This window comes from Pseudonaja textilis, chromosome 3, assembly GCF_049901715.1.
Source record: "Pseudonaja textilis isolate UNSWEBS1 chromosome 3, rPseTex1.2, whole genome shotgun sequence".
NCBI classification, from domain to species: domain Eukaryota; kingdom Metazoa; phylum Chordata; class Lepidosauria; order Squamata; family Elapidae; genus Pseudonaja; species Pseudonaja textilis.
In genome coordinates this window covers 40,818,023-40,839,017 of record NC_141992.1, presented here as the reverse complement: position 1 = coordinate 40,839,017, position 20,995 = coordinate 40,818,023, and the positions used below count along the sequence as shown (strand labels likewise).

The 20,995-nt window shown below is 36.1% G+C and overlaps 1 protein-coding gene across 3 annotated transcripts in view; it reads left to right on the top strand.

Annotated features, from left to right (window-relative positions):
• The first annotated feature begins 3,488 nt into the window (after positions 1–3,488).
• CAMK1G (calcium/calmodulin dependent protein kinase IG) overlaps positions 3,489–20,995 on the top strand; it is a 43,458-nt gene continuing 25,951 nt past the window's right edge. Inside the window, exons 1-2 of one of the 3 annotated variants that reach the window (XM_026712982.2) lie at positions 3,489–3,634; positions 14,293–14,410. In XM_026712982.2, the coding sequence (XP_026568767.2) occupies positions 14,319–14,410 (92 nt within the window). In that variant the 5' untranslated portion in view covers positions 3,489–3,634; positions 14,293–14,318. Of the gene's footprint in view, positions 3,635–14,292; positions 14,411–20,736; positions 20,776–20,995 lie in introns of those variants that run through there. The other 2 variants (XM_087929342.1, XM_087929343.1) reach the window with 2 other exon arrangements.

The window sequence follows — 20,995 nt, the reverse complement described above, 5'->3', positions numbered from 1 at the left end:
AAGCAGGGAAAGTTTTTCCTTCCAATGAAAATTGCAACAGGAGAGAATTGGTGACAATGATAGCCACAACTTGTTTATTTTCATGGCCAGGTCCCAGTCTGTGGCCCCAATTCCTATACATTGTGCTAAATACATGTGGAAAATGAAGAAGCTTTCACCAATGTAATTAATATCTCAGTCTTGTTCTTTCCTTTCTTTTCCTTTTCATTTCACTGATCCTCTTCCTGAAAAACAGGTTCCGGGTTTATGGAATTTGGAATTAAAGGAACAACCCAGGGATTAATGAAATATTGAGACTCTTGGCTTGGTTTGACTTTTCTTAAATAAACTGCTTTAAAAGAGCTTAGGGAAATAAATCAAAATAAAATTGAATTTTATTTTAAGGGACTTCCTTGTGATAACCTGGTGATATATAACACTGTATTTGCGGTCACAGACCAAAACACAAGTACAACAAAAGAAGAACATGGGAAAATTAGTCATGAACAATTGGTCACCAAAAACTTGACTAAGGGGAATTACAGCATTCTCCTCTGATGGTTATGGCTCTTTAAAAAAAATTGGAAACCTGAGAAGTGATGTATCAGGAGCCATCCCCTAGACAATATAAGAACAAATGACTAACATTGGGTCTAGAAGGGTCTGTTTCAAGGAAAGACAGTAACTTAGATCTGACTGTGTTATACATAGGGCAATATAAAAGGACATGCTCCACAGTTTCAACCTCAGCTCTGTCACAGGGGCATAGCCGCTTGTTAATCAGGAGCCTCTTAAATCGCCTATCCAGTAGTGCTGAGGGCAAGACATTAAAGTGAGCTAGGGAGAAAGCTCTTCTATACTTGGGAATGGTTAGAGTGTAAAAATAGGAAGCCATCCTCAGTCCATAATTATTAAATTGGCTGAAGATCAGAGGGGAGCAAATTTTGTTATCTCTGGGTCGTAGATAGTCAGTGTCCACAAGCCGTTGGACTACCCTAAATTGGGCGTCCTTAAGGCCATAATCTCCCAGGGCATCCCCCGTAAAATCTAGCAAATGTAATTTCTTCATCAGCTCCCTCTCCCAATGAGAAATATGAGAGTCAGCCAACGCCAGGGAGAAGTAGCTACTAGGAACTGCCAGAAAGAGCACCCAAAACCACCATAACCCTACCATAATAACTTTGGGGATAAGTTAAAAGGGAGGAAAGTCTTTGAACTAAGACTTGAAAAAGATTTCCCAGAATATTTTTTTTTTTATTTAATAGACATTTGAATTCAGCAGTCTGCAATGTGCTTCATTATCATTTACTCCTAACTTAGTACCACTGTAGTCTTACTTATTATGGCCTATGTAACAATCAAGACTGTAATATTAAAGTGCATGTGCAACAGATAGCAGTGACAGGAATTTTAATGGCAATATTCCCCCTTTATATATAGGTTTAAATTACAGAGTCTTCTGATATTATTTGTTTAGAGAAGTCTGAAGGGCTACTGATTTTACTGAAAAGTAGTAGTGATGAATAAAAGCTTAATTAATGTATTTCTCCTGTACTATTTCTGATTAAACATGACATGTACACAAACTCAGAGCTAATACTAATTCAGTTTGAGAAATGTATTTTCTTAATACTCTTTATATAAGACACAAGTTAGAAGAACGTTAGAAAAATTAAATTGCATGTTTTATCCAGCAATGTGGATAAAATTGTGAATTATTGAGCTTTGAAGTCTGCCCATTATTCACCCCTAGAGGGCAATGTTTGATCACACATTAGGAAAAAAATAATGATAATTTAAATCATAAATATTATATTTCTTCATGTTAGTTCTCAGATATAGGAATGTTATAGTGGGAAAAGTGACTAATCTTATCCTTTTGCCCTCAACTGCATTTAGATGGCCAGTAAAGTTGTTTTTAAAAAGTTGTATTTGTTGTAAAGTCCTTCTCTTAACATTAATATGAAGTATGATTGCACAGAGACCATCTGTTCTAAAATGTGTATACCAATTTCTGTTGAAGAAAAATTCCATCCTCCCTTCAGAGTTGACCAAGGAATAATAATGCATTGATGAATCTGGATTTAGTCATGCTTACAAATGACTCACTGAAGTTAGTGCAACTTGAGTTATGGTTAATTGAAGTTTGACTGATTTCAATGGAAGTTCCAACTTGACCTGAGGATTCTTTGGTTCATAGGCTAATAATATGTTAATTTCTTTTTGCCTAACCAAGTTTCTTCCTGCCTCTTCCTCCAAACTTCTGTTCATGCTTTAGGTTTCCAAATGAATGGAGGTAGATACTGTTTCCAAAGATTTATCATTTGTCATCATCCAGTAAATCAGTGGAATTGCATATGGGAAGAATCCAACCCTTTTTGCCAGATTCAAGTCTCGAAACTATGATCACTTAAATGTATCTATGATTCATATATTATATTAAATTATAATGTTGCTCGTTTGGTTCTAGCTAAGCATGATGTAGGTATCCAATTTGGATTACGGTTTGGCATGATTTAAGAAATTAGATCAGGTCTGGCTATAATTCCAAATTTTTATTAGAATTTGGTTGTGTGAAATATTATCTCTGAATCTTTTTAATGTACATTTCATTCACTACCATGTAACCATTTGTCAATGATAAACCTTCCTTTCTTCTGAAATTAAAGCTGTGCATTTCAAAAATTAATATAATCTCACACTTGATCTAAGATAATATAACATTGTACAATAGCCATATTGCTGATTTTTCCATCTTTTCTCATTATTGATGGTATCTTTTAGCATGAATGGCATGGACTTGACAGGATAGAATATTGTGTATTTGCAGTGGTGGGATTAAAAAAAATTACTACCAGTTCTGTGGGCGTAGCTTGGTAGGCATGGTGTGGCTTGGTGGCAGGGAAAGAATACCGTAAAATCTCCATTCCCTCCCCACCCCACTAACCTCCTTTCCAGCTCCATTCTCCTGTGCAGAAAAGCAGCCAAGATCCAGCCAATCAGCTGGGACTCAGGAGGCAGAGAATAGATGGGGGCAGGGCCAGTCAGAGGTCATATTTGCTGGTTCTCCGAACTATTCAAAATTTCTGCTACTGGTTCTCACCTCTGCGTATTTGTTCATATGTGTATGTTTGGCTACCTAGTTTCCTTGCAATTTATGCAATTGAAAAGGATTCTGTGTTTGGTTCCTTGATCCTTTTGTTTTTAGACTGAAATTTAATTTCAGCACCATTTAATTTCATTTACTTTCAGCCTCCAGAAATTTGCTTTGGCAGAAATGTGTGCCATAGCTGGGGGAGGGGGAGGGGGGGCAGAGCTTTACTAGAATCCTAGCAAGCAAGGAAAAGGAATATGTATCAAATGCTGTTTTGACTATTCCAAAGCAAAAGTAGACCCACCTACAAAAAGGGCTTGGAGTGTTTAAGGGCAAGTGTAAAATGCCATTTTTATTATTGTTACAGAAACACCCACCAAGAAGTGCATGCTGCTGCTAAGTCATCACCCTGTGAGAGCTTGCTTAGCTGTGATCTCATGAAAGGAGCCTCCTGCTTCCCTCCCCTTTAATCTTGGTTTATTGTTAGCATTAATCCCTGTAGACCTGTAGGAGCTGAACAGGCAAGTCAGAGAACAGAAGTTCCTTCGTTTTAGTCTGGGGGTAAGTCGATCCTATTTTCTTGACAACCATTTATGTTCTGTGTCTGTTTTGTCAAAACTATAATGTGCATTCTGTTCAGTCTGTTTCAGAGTATGTTTGCCGTTTTCATCATTACAGACTGCTTTACTGATTTTGTATCCCAGCATAATACTTTTCTCTGTCATTTTGCTTATGATTGAATAAACTGTGGAACGAGACGAATCACAGGGCTAAAAAATCTTTGCAAATGCTTGTAACAATTTGAACATTAATACCAGAAGTAATTTTGAGTTCTTTTTTTCAATGACCTCTAGCAAAATGTATTCCTTTGGCATCAATAATGTGGTCTCTTGTTGTTTACTATATAGATTAAGTTTTCTTTTTAGCATGTAATCAGTTGGATATATACTGGAGACTGCAGTTTTCTTAGTAATTAGGATGATGGAAAGAAGAGCTGTGTTAATGATGCATTGGATTTTAGATGAATTATTAAGTTTTATTATACAAATGATTCGCTTTACATCCACTCTTTTGGGTAATATATTAAGAGTCACAAAAGGGGGAGGAGAAATCACATAAGCTTTATTTTGCTTTTCTTTCCATTTCAACTTTGACTGAGTTAATTCCTGTGTTTCTGTAGTTTTCCTAATATATCCTTTCAGCAGCCTATGCTTCGCTGCTTGTGCTATAGGATATGAATGCTGAACAATTTTTACCAGTGAAATATTTATCCATGTTATTAGATTGTATTGCATAGCACATTATTCTCTGTATCAAACTGAATAAAGCAAGTCCTATACTACTTTGGCTAGGAGAGATAGAGTGGGAAGTTAAGCTTCTGTCATCTCTTTATGCAAAATACACTGCTCAAAAAAATAAAGGGAACACAAAAATAAGACATCCTAGATCTGAATGAATGAAATATTCTTATTAAATACATTGTTCAGTACATAGTTGAATGTGCTGACAACAAAATCACACAAAAATTATCAATGGAAATCAAATTTAGCAACCCATGGAGGTCTAGATTTGGAGTTATATTCAAAATTAAAGTGGAAAAAAACACTACAGGCTGATCCAACTTTGATGTAATGTCCTTAAAACAAGTCAAAATGAGGCTCAGTACTGTGTGTGGCCTCCACGTGCCTGTATGACCTCCCAACAATGGCTGGGCATGTTCCTGATGAGGTGGCGGATGGTCTCCTGGGGGATTCTTTCCACACCTGGACTAAAGCATCCCCCCAACTCCTGGACAGTCTGTGGTGCAACGTGGCGTTGGTGGATGGAGTGAGACATGATATCCCAGATGTGCTCAATTGGATTCAGGTCTGGGGAATGGGCGGGACAGTCCATAGCATCAATGCCTTCATCTTGCAGGAACTTGCAGACACACTCCAGCCACATGAGGTCTAGCATTGTCTTGCATTAGGTGGAACCCAGGGCCAACTGCACCAGAATATGGTCTCACAAGAGGTCTGAGGATCTCATCTCGGTACCTAATGGCAGTCAGGCTATCTGGCGAGCACATGGAGGGCTGTGCGGCCTCCTAAAGAAATGCTACCCCACACCATTACTGACCCACTGCCAAACCAGTCATGCTGGAGGATGTTACAGGCAGCAGAACGTTCTCCATGGCGTCTCCAGACCCTGTCACGTCTGTCACATGTCCTCAGTGTGAACCTGCTTTCATCTGTGAAGAGCACAGGGCACCAGTGGTGAATTTGCCAATCTTGGTGTTCTCTGGCAAATGCCAAACGTCCTGCACAGTGTTGGGCTGTAAGCACAATCCCCACCTGTAGAGGTCGGGCCCTCATACCACTCTCATGGAGTCTGTTTCTGACTGTTTGAGCAGCCACATGCACATTTGTGGCCCGTTGGAGGTCATTTTGCAGGGCTCTAGCAGTGCTCCTCCTGTCCTTCCTTGCACAAAGGTGGAGGTAGTGGTCCTGATGCTGGATTGTTGCCCTCCTATGGCCTCCTCCACATCTCCTGATGTACTGGCCTGTCTCCTGGTAGCACCTCCATGCTCTGGACACTACGCTGACAGACACTGCAAACCTTCTTGCCACAGCTCGCATTGATGTGCCATCCTGGATGAGCTGCACTACCTGAGCCACTTGCGTGGGTTGTAGACTCCATCTCATGCTACCACTAGAGTGAAAGCACCGCCAGCATTCAAAAGTGACCAACCCATCAGCCAGAAAGCATAGGAACTGAGAAGTGGTCTGTGGTCACCACCTGCAGAACCACTCCTTTATTGGGGATGTCTTGCTAACTGCCTATGCTTTCCACCTGTTGTCTATTCCATTTGCACAACAGCATGTGAAATTGATTGTCAATCAGTGTTGCTACCTAAGTGGACAGTTTGATTTCACAGAAGTGTGATTGACTGGGAGTTACATTGTGTTGTTTAAGTGTTCCCTTTATTTTTTTGAGCAGTGTATATGCATCCAAATTGAGACCCAAAGGGAACAGTTTTAATTCCTATGTAGTCTTGATAAGTAGTAAAATACATTAATGGATTGTCCCATAGGTGATTTTTCAAAAGGTAACTGGATTTTGATTTTTACTTGAAAATGTTTCACTTCGCATCCAATAAGTTTCTTTTGTTCTGAAGAACTGAAGAAGCTTCTTGAATGAGAAGTGAAACTTCTTCAAAACAAAAACAAAGTCCAGTCGTCTTTTGAAAAGCACCTTTGGGACAACCATGACATGGATGACTGAGAATGTTCATAGACACATTAATGTATTATGCGCTTTTTACCTTTATATAAGGCTCTAAGGATCATTTGTTTTAAAATACAGTTTGGTAGACTCTTTGTGCCACTTCATGGGCATTTGATTTATTAGGGCTATGAAGGTACACAATTAATTGTCCATTCTTACACTGACACATAGGACTTGGCAAGAATATTTTGCAAATCATTTATCTCTTATCTTAAATCTTAAATGTATCTTAAATCTGTTCTCTGTATAATTTAATAAACTTATATTACATGCATACTATGAAATAAATTGCATACTTTATTTCCTGGTTCTATATTTTCCCTCAGTTTCTTTCCTGAGGGCCACCTCTTTATGAGGTATCAATATAGTTTCTTTTAGTGAAAACCAAACAACAGTGAAATAGAAAAAATGTGAATGATTTCAATATATTATATTACATGCTTAAAATGTTTTTTTCATTTTACTCAAAAAATGTAACACATTCAACGATGTAAATGAACATCATGCATATTTGCAAAACAGGTGACAAGGGGAAAAAAAGACAAAATGGAAACTCTGCTTTCTCCCAAATGCCTGTTTATATATTCTGTTACATGCTAATTCCACATGTTTAAGAATCATCAAGATATCAATGTCAGATGGTATACTGCTATCTAGACCAGTAATTATACTTCCACACAATCTGCTTCATTCACAGCTTCCTTATTTCATGCCTGATGATTACATTAGTTTCTTGGTTGCTCATCTTTTTTGCTGTTCATTCAGAAGCTTAATCAAAGTAACTTTTGGAGCTTAGCCTTATTTAACACCCTGGTGATTAACAGGGTACATGCTGACTAGTCTAAGGCTACCATAACAGACTAGTCTAAGGCTACCAAGAGCCCACTAAGATCTAAGTTTGTTCTGTTTCCCTTTGCTGCCACCTAATGGACACCTGGGTTTCTGCATCTCAGATATAATAGCTAGTCTGGGACCAATTTGTTTTTACGTATGCTTGTTCTGTATATTTTTTGGACAGAATTTATCGTTACAAATGTATTTCTAAAATAAACTAATTAACTAGTTGTGAAATGGCTACATTCTAGAAGCTGCCAACTTTAACTGGGTTGGCATCAATTTCTGAAATGAGTTATTCATGACCATAATGTTACACTTATCATAAGAATTAAGCCACCACATCAAATTATCCTAAATTTACTAAAATGAACACTCACCAATAGCTGACTATGAAATAAGTCAGCTTTTTATGAAATAAATGGCATAAATTTGTATTTAGACTAAGATGTCAGGCTTTACTCATAGCAGTACTCATTCAAATATACCGCTGTCAGAAAATGCTTTTATTGTTGATATAGCACTACCTTTAATGAACAGACATTAGTAAACAGACTACTGGAAAATCTACAACATTCCACATTTCTTTTTCCTGCCATCACATTAAAAAAAAAAGATTGACAGCCATTTGTTTTTCAAAAGTAAGAACTGGTTGGCGCCTATGTGTTGCTATTATAGCAGACTTGTCTCCTGACTCTCACTTAACTCTTTTTTTTTTTTAATGAAAGTAAGTAAACAGGCCAAGAAGCCACAGTTTGGCACAACTTCCCGTTGCATCAAGTATCTTTAAGATTAATGGCTCCAAATAAGTCAGGAAAGGGAAACACTTCTGAAACCAGGGTTATCTCTATGAGAAGAAGATAATGTGAGACAAGCTGCATTAATAAAATGGTAATATATCTAACTGATCTAGAATAATTATTTTAAAACCTTAATTAAATCCACATTTTATTAGTATACGCAAAGAAAATTAGAACGAATCGTCATTGTTTTAGTGATGCATTTTCTTTCATATATTCATATATATTTTGGCAATATATATGGCCATTCTATTTTCACAAAAATCAGAATGGAAATAGAAAAAATGATATAAAAGGCAAACACTTCAGGTACAATTTTATATTTCAATATTCCTTCGTTTTTTTAAAAAAACAAATAAATAAAATCTCTGTAAGGATAGACTAGACTAGAATTTGTTCTATCATGTCCTAACCTCTGCTAGAGTTAACAGATAAAATAGAATGTAAAAGTTACATTCCCACCTTTGCAATTTATCATTGCATTTTGGTCCCTCTATTGTCTCATATTTATGGGCAATGGATTGATCAGGCACATAAAGATCACCAGAAATATGGCTTTTTTTTGCAGAAAGGAAGCTAGAGAATATAGGACTTCTCACTAGGTATGTTCTATTGCCACATGAATCTCATCAAGAAGAGGTCTTTCCCTACCACCAAATCATCATGCTAAAAGAAAACTATACTGGTATAATTCCTCTTTCTGCCAACTGTTTGACTTCTCTTCAAGATAGGGAGGATAATCAAGCCTAACAGATTTTACCCACCTCAGTACCTGCCTTCAGTTTCTTCAATCAGCTGCATCTTTTCCCAGGGTCACCTGCAGCTGACATTGGGAAAAGAAATACCTGCTCTACTGGTTCTAATACCATTTAAAGCATCTTTTTTGTCTGCACAGACCTATAAACTAATTTATCCTGGATTTATAAGACAACATCCTGGGATGAAACTAATGAAGTCATTGCTGCTACAGCCAATAATACAGCTTGAACTTGCCTTCAAGGCAAATGCCATAGCCACGATGATAGCCACTGATATGACCACAAGATAGGGCAAAAATGTTAATATGGAAGCCAAATTGTGGTGTGATCAAAACTCTGCCCCCCCCCCTCTCTCTCTGTGGCACAGTAGCAGCTTTTGGCATATTTATTTGCAGTAATCTGCCTAGGCCTCACAAAATCATATTGGCATTTCTTTTGGAAGATAGAATAGAATAGAATAGAATAGAATAGAATAGAATAGAATAGAATAGAATAGAATAGAATAGAATAGAATTCTTTATTGGCTAAGTATGGTTGGACAAGGAATTTGTCTTGGTGCAAATACTCTCAGTAAACATAGAAGAAAAGATACATTTGATAGATATTTTTGACAAACCATGCCCACTCTAAATTCATGATTTATCTTTCTTGGCAGTTATTTTTGAGTGTGCCTGTTACACGATCCCAGAATTCCAAACATTTTCCTAGCCTCCAAAAGTTGAATCACAATGAATTATGAGAGTATTATTTATTTATTTATTTATTTGTTTGTTTGTTTATTTGTTTATTTGTTTGTTTGTTTGTTTGTTTGTTTGCTCATGGAGACTCAAGGCAGCTTACACAATGTAAAATCATATTTAAAACAAAAAATAAAAACAAAAACAGTAAGAACTAACAAAAAGAATCAAATAAATTAGTAAAGTACAATAGAACAAAAATTGGGGGAACCAACTCCCACCCCCCCATCCCGATGACAGCGGGTCACACTAGCCATTAGATGGATTCCATCCCTCTCTGGGTTCCCCAGGCCCACTGGCAAAACCAGGTCTTCACTGCTTTTCAGAATAGTATTGATGAGGGGGCCATTCTAATCTCTGGGGGAATAATGTTCCAGAGAGATGGAGCCACCACAGAGAAAGCCCTTCTTCTAGGTCCCACCAGGTGTATCCCCTTCAAGGGTGAGACCCACAGTATTCCCTGCCTCCTCGCTCTAATGGGTTGGGTAGATGTCACTGGCAAGAGATGTTTCCTCAGATAACCCAGACCCAAGCCATGAAGGGCTTTAAAGGTGACAACCAGTAACTTGAATTGCACCCGGAAGCAAATTGGCAGCCAATGAAGCTCCTGGAGGAGATGTAATACATGTGCACACCAGGGTTTATACTCTTATACTCTTATGCAGCTTTCTCCAATCTGCTAATTAAACTGATGTTATAGTTACCTTTCCCAAGTTATAGCCATTCTTATTGGGAATGATAGTAATTGCAGTCCAACTGCAGGACACCAGGCTGATGAACACTGTCTGCTACAAAAATAAACAAACAAACAAACTTGGTAGTCCCAAAGGTGCCTTCTCAGGAGGCAACTGGACTTTCTTGTTTTTTCTTTGAAGATGGTTCATTTCTCATCCAAGAAGCTTCTTCAACTCTGACTGGATGGTGGGGAATGGAAGGATTTAATTCCTTGCAGACAGCTGATCATTTGCATTCTTTCAGAGAGTCGTTGAGGCCACTTGGAGGTTTATTTGTGTCGTCAGGGTCACCTGAGTAGTGTGAATGGGTGTGAAGCTTTCTTGGCTGCAGGATGTTTTCTGCCCTGTGCTACTTCACTGTTGAAGACAAGTGCAGGCTGTTGGGGATGGATCTGCATTGTCTGCATCTCAAACTGAAGTGCAAATGGTTCCTATAGTCTGCATTTTTCCAGGAAATCCATTCATTCTCCCACACCATTCGAAGTGTGTTCATCCCAAAGTGCATAGCTAAAAGTCTGTGGATGTTCTCAGTCATCCAGACCATGGTTGTCCCAAGGGTGCTTTTTTAGGAGACAACTGTACTTCCTTGTTTTTTTCTATGAAGATGTTTCGCTTCGCATCCAAGAAAGTTGTTCAGCTCTTCCATTCACCACCATCCAGTCAGAGCTGAAAAAGTTCCTTGGATGAGAAGCAAAATGTCTTCAAAGAAAAACAAGAAAGTCCAGTTGCTTCCTGAAAAGCATCTTTGGGACAACCAGGACCTGGATGACTGAGAATCTCCCTAAACAAACTTGGTACTTTCAAATATTGTCAATAAACCACTTCCTTTTTCGCATTCTTAAGCTCTTAAGCTAAATGTGTCTATCTAGAGAAATATACAAAATATATAAAGAAATGCAATTCTTAACAAGATTTGGAATCTAATAGTTGACTAGGGATCAAGCACTGTTTCAAACATATTGGGTTTTAAAGGTTTTATAGACTGAAAATGTCATTCTTTAGCAGCTGAGTCCATTTCTTTTTTACCATGCTTGAATTAATCTTTGATGTTCAGTTCTGGGACACTCAAAAATTGTGTAACTCCACAATTTTTCATTATAGGTGGCAAATACTATTTCAGTGGGAAATGAAAGCCTTAACTACTTGCCACAAAATGTATTTTTTTTCTTCCACTTTTTTTCCCTGTGCAATAATGATTCCCTCTGTTCAAAATGTCCCTCTTTTTAACAAAAGATTCCATTTGGCCATTGGCAAATGCAGTCATGTGTATAAACACTTTTGCTATTCCTGAAAAAGAAGAAAGTGAAGGAAGAGTGATGGTGCTTCAGCCTGTGAGCAATGTTGGGCTTTGCACCGATCTTCCAATTCAGTGTGTTTGCTCACAACAGGACATTTCCAGGGCTTCCATTTAGAAATGCTTTCAGAACTCTCTTTAATTGCAGAAATTATTGTTAAGTATAGCTGAAAAAAAATCCTGATATGTTTGCATTTTGTCCCATAAAGGGCTTCTACCTGTGTAAGTCAAATGTAGCCATGGTGATAAATAGAGTTACTGAGAAGATCTGAATTCAGTCTGGAATTAAGAGCTCCCTGGAAGATCTATAGATAATGGTAGTGGGACAATTAAAATTAGTCAACATCTTGATATGCCTAGGCTTGAGAAAACATACAGCATCTGTTGTTTTCATTTAATTTCTATTTAATTCTCAGATCAAGGCAGAGCACTTTGTAAACTTCCTCAACACATTTATACTCTGTTAATAAGGCAAGTCACTAGTAGAGTGTAGCCTTGTTCCTTCCTATCCATGTTTCCGCTAGTCTGTTCATTAATTTATTTAATATTGATTTCCATAAAATGCCAGTCTCCAAGAATACACACAAAGTACAGCTTTGTGAAGCCTTTCCTTTTATATATATGTGTCAATTTCTTGAAGGTCCTTAATGTTGCAATCTTATCTGTTACCCTTTGGAAGTAAGCTCCTAATAAATGCAGAAAATCAGGCGCTGATCCCCACAACTTACCTGCCACTCTGCTGATCAAGGAAGCAGCATAAAGTTTGCCTGCTGGTTGGTGCTAGGCTTCTTTGGATTTTTCTTGTCAAAGGATGCATCAAGCAATTTCACCTTTGACTGTTCACCTTTAAATACGATTCTGCTGATATTTAATGAAGCCAGCACTGGTTTTATACTGAAATTATGATCCAAAAAGAAAGTATGATGCAAAAACAACTATGAGATTCATTCTCCATTCTTAAAAAGCACCCATTTTTAAAAAGAACTTGGAGAAAAAAAATAAAACTTTTATCAATCAAAATTTTTAACGTTTCATTGCTGTTTAACATACATGGTAACATCCAAACCTAAGCATTGAAAATTCCCGATTATCCAATTCTTGAAAGCACTCCCAAAAGACAAATGTTTAATGCTCTGGATATAACTACCATTCAATTTGTATCAAAGTAACACTTTGAGTTTATCTTTCTTTCAGATTACTCAAGCATTAAGATTTATAAACTGATCAGTTAAGTGGCTATAAAAATTAGAATCTGTGTAGCTTTATCTGCATCTTCTATGTACTCTAGTGGAAACAGATGATAGCTCATTCTGGGCTCGAAGCACCATATACAAAAGAACAAAAGGCTATTCCTCCATCTTATCCACTCAGGATTTTTGTTAGAAAAAGACACATGCAGATGCATTTGTATATTTTTTTTAAAAAAATAAAGATTTATTTTAAAAATAACTTCATATGATGAAGAGCCTTCTTGTAAACAATGTTACTCTGGAAAAAAGATCAAGCTTTCTTCTCATACCAATAGTCCTGATTCAAATAAAAGCTTTACTCCCCTCCTCTCCCTTCACCATCGTACATTACAACCAGGAAAAGAAAAGAAATAGGTAGCACAAAATATGTTTTAATTATCATGTAGTTTTGCCCTAAGCCTCCTATTTGAGTGTGTATATGTAAAATGCTTTAATTTAATTACTGTTTGAAGAAAGGTTTATTCTGTGTTGTGATTGTCTGATTTTGCCCATTCTTTTCTTACAATGAATCTGGTCTGTACATTCTATTCAATTCACAATTATATAATCTGTTTCAGTTTGTGTTAGCTCTGAATTCCAACAGTAGACTATTAACTTAGATGAGCAATAAGATTACACAATCTTTAGAAGCAACTATAAACTAAAATCATTACTAATGAGTATGTTAGCAACTAATATCCCTGAGTTTTACATTTGGTATAAAATGTGGATCAATCCTAATAAAAATAGCAGCCTAATTATTATTGCACATTTTATTGCGATTAAAAGGAATGGAATTTAGATTTTCTAAGTGATTTCCAAACTAGCTTTACTGAGTACATTAATACTGGTACTAAGTACATTAGTCTCTAATGTATTTTATGATGATAGTCCTATACGCTTTGTCACAATGAATAACAAGAACCAGCCATCTAGAATAATAGCAGCAATTATTTCATCATCACCCTAAAATAATCCTACTTTGAAATTTGCAGATCAACACTGTATTTTCCAAAGCCTCTGAATCACCAGATCTAAATTTTCATATGCCAAAATACAAAATAGTCCAGAGGAATATTTCTGACTCTCAGTAAGAGTTAGAAGCTCAGATGACAAGTCTTTTGACAATTTAAAGCTTCATAGTGCTGAAAACCCTCCTGGGGCTTACAAGTATTAGGAAATGCTGCCCATTAACACAAGAGAGTAGTTCAGGCCCATAAAGAAGAATAGGATAGATGATGACAGTATCAGCATTGTTTTATTCTACTCAGGTTTGTAATTTACAGAAGAATTCCAGAGCTTGGATAGTAACCAGGAGATCAAATTGTAGAAATTAAAAGGTAACCAGTAATAAACAATTATTACCGAATGTTACAATCAGTAGTACTATTACCACTATAAACAATTACAAAGACAGATTCTTTTCTGCTGGACTGCAGTTGTGTTAAAATCTGCTAAAGATGCCAGAAACCTGACACAGAAAAATGTGAGAACTAATTAACTAATATGTTGTCATTAATAACTGTTTATAATAATAGTTCTTCAACCATTATTATATCCTTTCAGAAATTTCAGCATAAACTCTGGAGAAGATGGGTTGCAGACAAGAGGATGACAGCACTTCCTGGAAGAAACCGACTGCCAACATCAGAAAAACATTCATTTTCATGGAAGTACTTGGATCGTAAGTGTTTGCTGTTCCTTTTTATTTTTATTATTCACACTATTTCATTTCTAGCTGTAACAAAGCTAGAAGGATACTTTCAGAAGCAGCTAACAAGTGAAGAGTGAAGGAGCTTTGGACCTTTGGGGAAGATTCTCCTTCATAGAATGTTGTTCTTCAACTCAGACACTTTACCTCACATGGTGTTCATACAGGGTAAGGGAACAGTGGTGATATTCAAAAAAATTTACTACCGAACTTCTGGTTTGTTCATCATCGTACTCAGAGTGGAATCCATGATTGTGTGTGGTTTCACCCTGAGCTCACTTGCTGGAGGGTCCCGTTTGAAACCAGAACAACCCTGGAAGGGTGGTGAAGAAGTGGGGAATCACCTGGGGGGTTGAGGGGAGCTGCAACTCCCCTCCCTGATAGGAAAAATCCCTCCCAAAGGCAAGCTGCAGCCGTGGTCCTAAAATGGCCACCACGAAGATGAAGAACACGACAGAGACAAAGACTGTGCTGGAGCGGAGAAGCAGCAAGCGGAGTGTGAACCAGGCAAAACACTGGATTTTGAGGTATCCTGGTATTAAAAAATAAAGGACTATTTTGAAGAAAAGTGTGTGGAAGCAGCGACCAGAGAAAGTGAGAAGGAAATTGGATTTTATAAAATTGGCTTGAATTATTGTATTGGATTAACTGGGAGGAGAAAATTTAAAGGAAAATATTTGAACACAACAAAGGTTTAGAAATTAAACTGGACAACTATTGGCACTTAAAGGGCATAACTAAATGCTGAAATTGAGTATGTTGAAAAGAAAAGAAATAATAGCTAATGATTGAAATTAGTGAACTTAATAAAAGTACTATATTTAATAAAGAAAGTTAAAGTTAAGGAAGGAGTGGATTGTAGAAAAGACTCAAGAGCACCACCTGATGGTACAGGAAAAATGTCAGTGACTTTAAAAAGTTCTTGGTCTTTCTAAGAAATTGGACTTTGGAACTTAAAAGAAAGTACAAGAAACTCCATTATAGTAAAAATAAAAATCCTGGAAAGGGACATCAGAATATTTCAAAGGGGAAGATATTTGAAAATATTGTCATAGAACTACCCAGTGACTATGGGAAACAGTTGGGAAAGGGCTAATTAGAAGACCTGGAACAAAGACTTAAGGACATTGATTGTTGAAAATAAACTTAAAGGACACTGGCTGAAATAATATACTGGACTTTGGGATTGAATACATCTATTAAGGAAGAGGAATATGTCTATTAAAGAAGAGAAAAGAAAAGGGAAAAGGAGAAGATATAATGGAGGACTTATTTATTTAAATAAGATTGGACTTGCAAGATATAAGGGAAATGATGAAAATTAAACTTGAAATGTGCAATTACATTTTACAGAAATTAGAAATGGCAACTCAGCTTGTAGAAGAATAAAGTAAACCAGAGGGGGAGGAGTTTAACAAAGAAGAAGCCAGCTTTGAAGAACGCAGGGAGCAACAAGCAGGAGGGAAAGGGGGGAATGGTTCAGAAAATGAAAAAAAGGAGAGGGAAAAAGCAGAAAAGGGAAGTACAAAAGAAAGATCAAAAGAGAAAGGGAGATAAATGTATTAATTGGAATGAGAAATGGAGCGGAATAAGAATGGGGGAAAGAGAATTAAGAGAAAGAACCAGAAAATAAAGTGAAACGGGGAGCAAACAAGGATTAAAAGAAATTTCATTGTTAAAAGAGTGAGAGATAATGGGTAAAAAAAAGGATAGGGAAGGAGATTCCGCAAAGTAATATGTTGTGATATATAAGAATAAGTACTGAAAATAGATAAATATGTAACTGATATGGTGGGGGTTTTTTAGTTTCCTTTTTTCTTTCTTTTTTCTATTAAAGGATTATAGCTACATTAGACATAGAACTTAATGAAATAAATATGGAATTGGGAATTTATAATAGGAATATTATATATTAATTCATGATTAGTGATGTATAAGAAAAGGAAAAAAGGGGGAAATGATGAAATGAGAACCATTATGGAAAGATTAATATCAGTTGCTATAATTAATTGATTAGATTAATATTTTTATAATGTATAAGGTGATTGAGAAAATGTAATGTGGAATCATATATATATATATATATATATATATATATATATATATATATGTATGTATGTATATGTATAATATATATATATATATATATATATATATATATATATATATATATATATATATATATATATATATATATATATATATGGTATTCAGCTTTGTTTGGGTATTTCCCCATGTCATTATAGTTGTGCTTTTAAAGTTGTAGCAACGTTTCGGCATAATCTCATCTGCAATCATCAGGCTTCTGTATTGTGTTCATCTGCGAGTCAGACTTTCACAGCCGTTTCATTTTTAAATTTGGGGCTAGTCTATGCTGTGCCAGAATGGTTTTTTTCTTCATCCTGACTGGTTGGGAGTCTTGGTCTGTGTTTATTGGTCTTGGAGTTTGCTGTGTTCTGCTTGATTGGTGTTTCTAATATCTTCTGTCTGTTTTGTGGCTTTTTTTGTCTTGATTGGCTGGCAACATTGTGTTCCTGTATTGGAGGCTTTTAGTGCAGCTTGGCTCCGAGTAAATGGACGGCTATCATTTGTTAGGAAGCTAGGTTTCATCTGGGTGCCTGGTTGGGATGTGTTTGAGCTGGAGGTATCAGGGGGGATCTGTTTCTGCCCAGGTGTTTGCCTGGCTAGTGGTGTGGAGATTTTTTTTTTTTTGTATATATATATATATATATATATATTTTCTTAAGTTTTCGCGGGTACTTACATGTATGGCATTCGGCTTTGCTTGGGTATTTTCCCACGTCATAGTAGCTGTGCTTTTAAAGTTGTAGCAACGTTTCAGCAGAATCTCATCTGCCATCATCAGGCTTCTGTACATCCAGTCCAAAAAGTGTAAGAAGGCAGAAACTTGGAGAAAGAAGGTCTACAATGCTTCTTGCTACAATAAATAGCACCCTCTCTTCTAACTGCATTAGTCTCCATCAGAAAATGAAATAGAATTTTATTGTACTTTAAAATGAATCTATTTATCATTGCATAAGCATGATATACTTCTGAGGCATCTGATGAAATATATGGTGATCCATGGCAGGTTATGGAAGAGTAAATGCATTAACCTTTAAACTGTCATAATATCTTTCTTTATTAATAGTTTCCCGCACATTAGTATACATGGTTGTTAGGGTGCTTACTCTCATGCTTCCTTTAAGAATAACAATGTCAGCTCTTAAGCATGTGTAGCTGAGAGATTAATTTTTCTCCCCCAGAACTATTTTATTTCTAAAATTCCTCTTGCTCATCAAAGCAATCATCTTGTATGTTTTCTTTTTAAAAAATACTCCACTGGCTCTGCAGTTGGTCTCTTGATTATGATTACTAAGCTGAACGGTCAATAGATTGTTCTTCACACTTTGCATCCACTTTATTTCTCTCTTGACATTGAAGTGACTCCAATATTGTATCATAAATGTCATTTTCCTCCTCCCTGAAGCCAACAAGGGGTCTGAACATCCTATCAATTAGCTTTTTCCACCAACTCTCATTTTATCATAATGGACTTTTAAAAGCATTCCATTCACTGTATGAGTTAACATTTTCCCCAAAGTTTCTTTTTATAAACACTCTAAATAACTTAAGAATGACTCAAACTGCCTTTTAAAATGCTTCAACTCCACTGCAGTTCTGCAGTTATTTACAATTCTAATCAGAACACATTTCTGAAATGCTGAGAATTGCCTTGGAAGAATGCAGTGTTGTATATTGATTTGGGTGCTAGAAGAGCACTAGGAAAACTCAGGTCTTAGTCCACCCTGAGCTATTAGAAGCTCTCAGAGTGACTGGATAAGAGACATTTTCTCTCAAACAACTTACCTCACAGAATTGTTCTTATGGAGGAAAGCAGGAGAAAGTAGGGATATGCATAACATCTTTGGCTCCAGGATGTTTGAAATGGGTCCCAAAAATATCTAAAATAAAATAAATATCAGGAACAATTGGGATAGTAATTGAAAAGATGTCTACTACTTGATCTCTTTGATATTTTATATTCATTCTAAAATAGTGGAAACTAAATCAAAGATGGTTCATATTTTCAGATGATGCAATCTGAATCCATTTCCTTCTCTAATATGTAGTTCTGAACAATGAGGGAGAAGGTCTAAGGATGAGTTGTAGCAGCTAGGAGTTCTCTCCACTATTTTGTAGTGTCCAGGTGCTGTGAGACTAAAAGCTTCACCATAATTAGAGAAGGAACACTAGGCACCATAGCCCATTTCTAGAGCTGGCTGTTAGTATTGCAAGGTAGTGTACACGAATCACGTTGTCACATGTATTCCCAATGAAAAATCTTTCATTTTTACCATTTCATGGCTCCTTTCCATTCCATTCCTATTTTGTCAGTGATAAAAACTGAACTAATAGTTTCCAAAGAGGTATCAGCTTTGATGGCAACATGGCTGATCCAGCATTCAGTAGTATGGTTATTTTTTTTCCATTTATTAAGTCACTTCCCATAAACTAAACTCCAGCCAGATATGAGTTATCGACAAATTATTGGCTACTCTGCATGGAGAGCTGCTACTACAATAAAAATTTCTATTTGAGATGCATTTGAGAATTTTCCCCTCAAGAGAAACAAATGGAGAATTCTTATTTCCCTAAGTTTAGATACAAAATACAGAGAGAAGCCATTTAATGAAGTAAAAAATATATTGGTCCTACTTCCAAAACCTTAATTGGAACCTGATCAAAACAGACTCTCATTGTGTTTATGTTTATTCAAGAACAGATCTTTTTAAATCTGGGAAACAATATTTTGAATAAAGATGCTTAAATATCTAGTTGAATGTATATAAATCCTGCCCAAAATTAGTTGGGTGTCAGTAGGATCAAAAATAGTGGCATCTACAGTACTCCTGAGCTATAATATATCTGACTAAATTATGCCTTTATTTTTCCAATTAGAGTGAGAAACAACACAATTGTAATTTTGCTATATTTATCAAAAACTGGATACACAATCTGAAATGCCTAGTTTCTTATTGCATGTTAGATGATGAAGTTACAGAAAATTTTTTGCGCTAACTGTTCATTAATTTACAATTTAAATTCCAATGGATATCCCTATTGCTGTGTTCACATCATATATTGGAAATTAGCCAATAACACTTTAGCCTGGCTTACTGTGTGAATCCAGGCAAAGAGTCATGTGGATAGATTAATATTTTACTTGCTTGTTTTATTTTTAGTCTATACTTAGTGGAAGACACTGCTACTGCATTGCTTTAATCCAGTTACTAATTCCTTACATTAGTCCATCAAAACTACACCTTTGCAGCTTGAAAGGGAGAGTGTATGTCAGAGTAGATAGAAAAAAGAAGGATAAATAAACTAATAATAAACATATTTTTCACACAATACTTTGAATAAAATAACCTCCAAGTTCGTATATGGTAAAGCCAGAAAAATCCCACAATTTAAACCTGCTATTTCATTTGGCAGACTTTCGTTAATATAAATGAATCTGGAGTTGTCAAGGACATTGTAACATCTGTTCTTTCAAACACTCAAGAAAACATGTCTCTTCTACTGTCATTCTGCTTCACTTGTGCCTCCAAATGCAAATGTTCTTAGTCTGTAATGTATTCATGGTTAGTCAGCCCTTTAGATTAAAATGGTTATCCAGAGCCAGTACCTTTGTATTTCATGTTAAAAAAAAACACCTACAGAAGCTTTTGTTTCCTTTGCAACAGCTTGTTGATTCATGTGGTCTTAAATGTGGGCTGTAATTATCATAAACTGTTTAGGAATGAAATGTGAAACAGATGTCAGTGCATATGATCTGTGGGATGATGATTTCCTACTATCTTCAATTGTGAATTTAGGAATTATTACAAATTGTTATTGACTTTCCCAATGCAATAGGAATTTTATAGAAAGAAGTATAACTGAAAAGTTCAGAAAAAAAAGAACTAAAAAAAGTAAAAAGCAGAGAATTAAAAAAATGAAACAGTATTAACATGTTGGCAGTATTATGCTAAGTATACATTGGTTTTTATTGATTGTGTTGCATTCTGGTTTAGCTGATATATGAACCAGGTTTCTATGGCTCATTGAACAAATATTACTAAAATTATTATGTAAGATTTGTTGGTCTATGTTACTGTCAATGTGTGAAATTAGGTATTTTATAGAATGCCCAGAAATCTGTAGAATGTTAAAAATGGGGTGTCAAAATATAAAACAGTTAATGTTACATGCATTTCCTAGGTATTCCAGGCAATGCCAGAAGGCAAACCACAAGGTATAAAATGCCATTCTAGCCTTCCTAATTGCAACAAGTAAGTCAATACTGGTCTTTCTCTCTTGTTTTGAATAGGAAAGTCCTGTACTTTACTTTGCATTTCTTCTTTCATTTTCATATATGTCTTTTCAATAAAGGGTTAGGGTTAGGTAACTCTATTTCTTTTCATGACTCTCTTTTCATACTTTGCCTAAACATTCCACATAATGCCTAGGTATTATATATAATGCCTAGGGATAGTATGTAGCAGGGGTGTC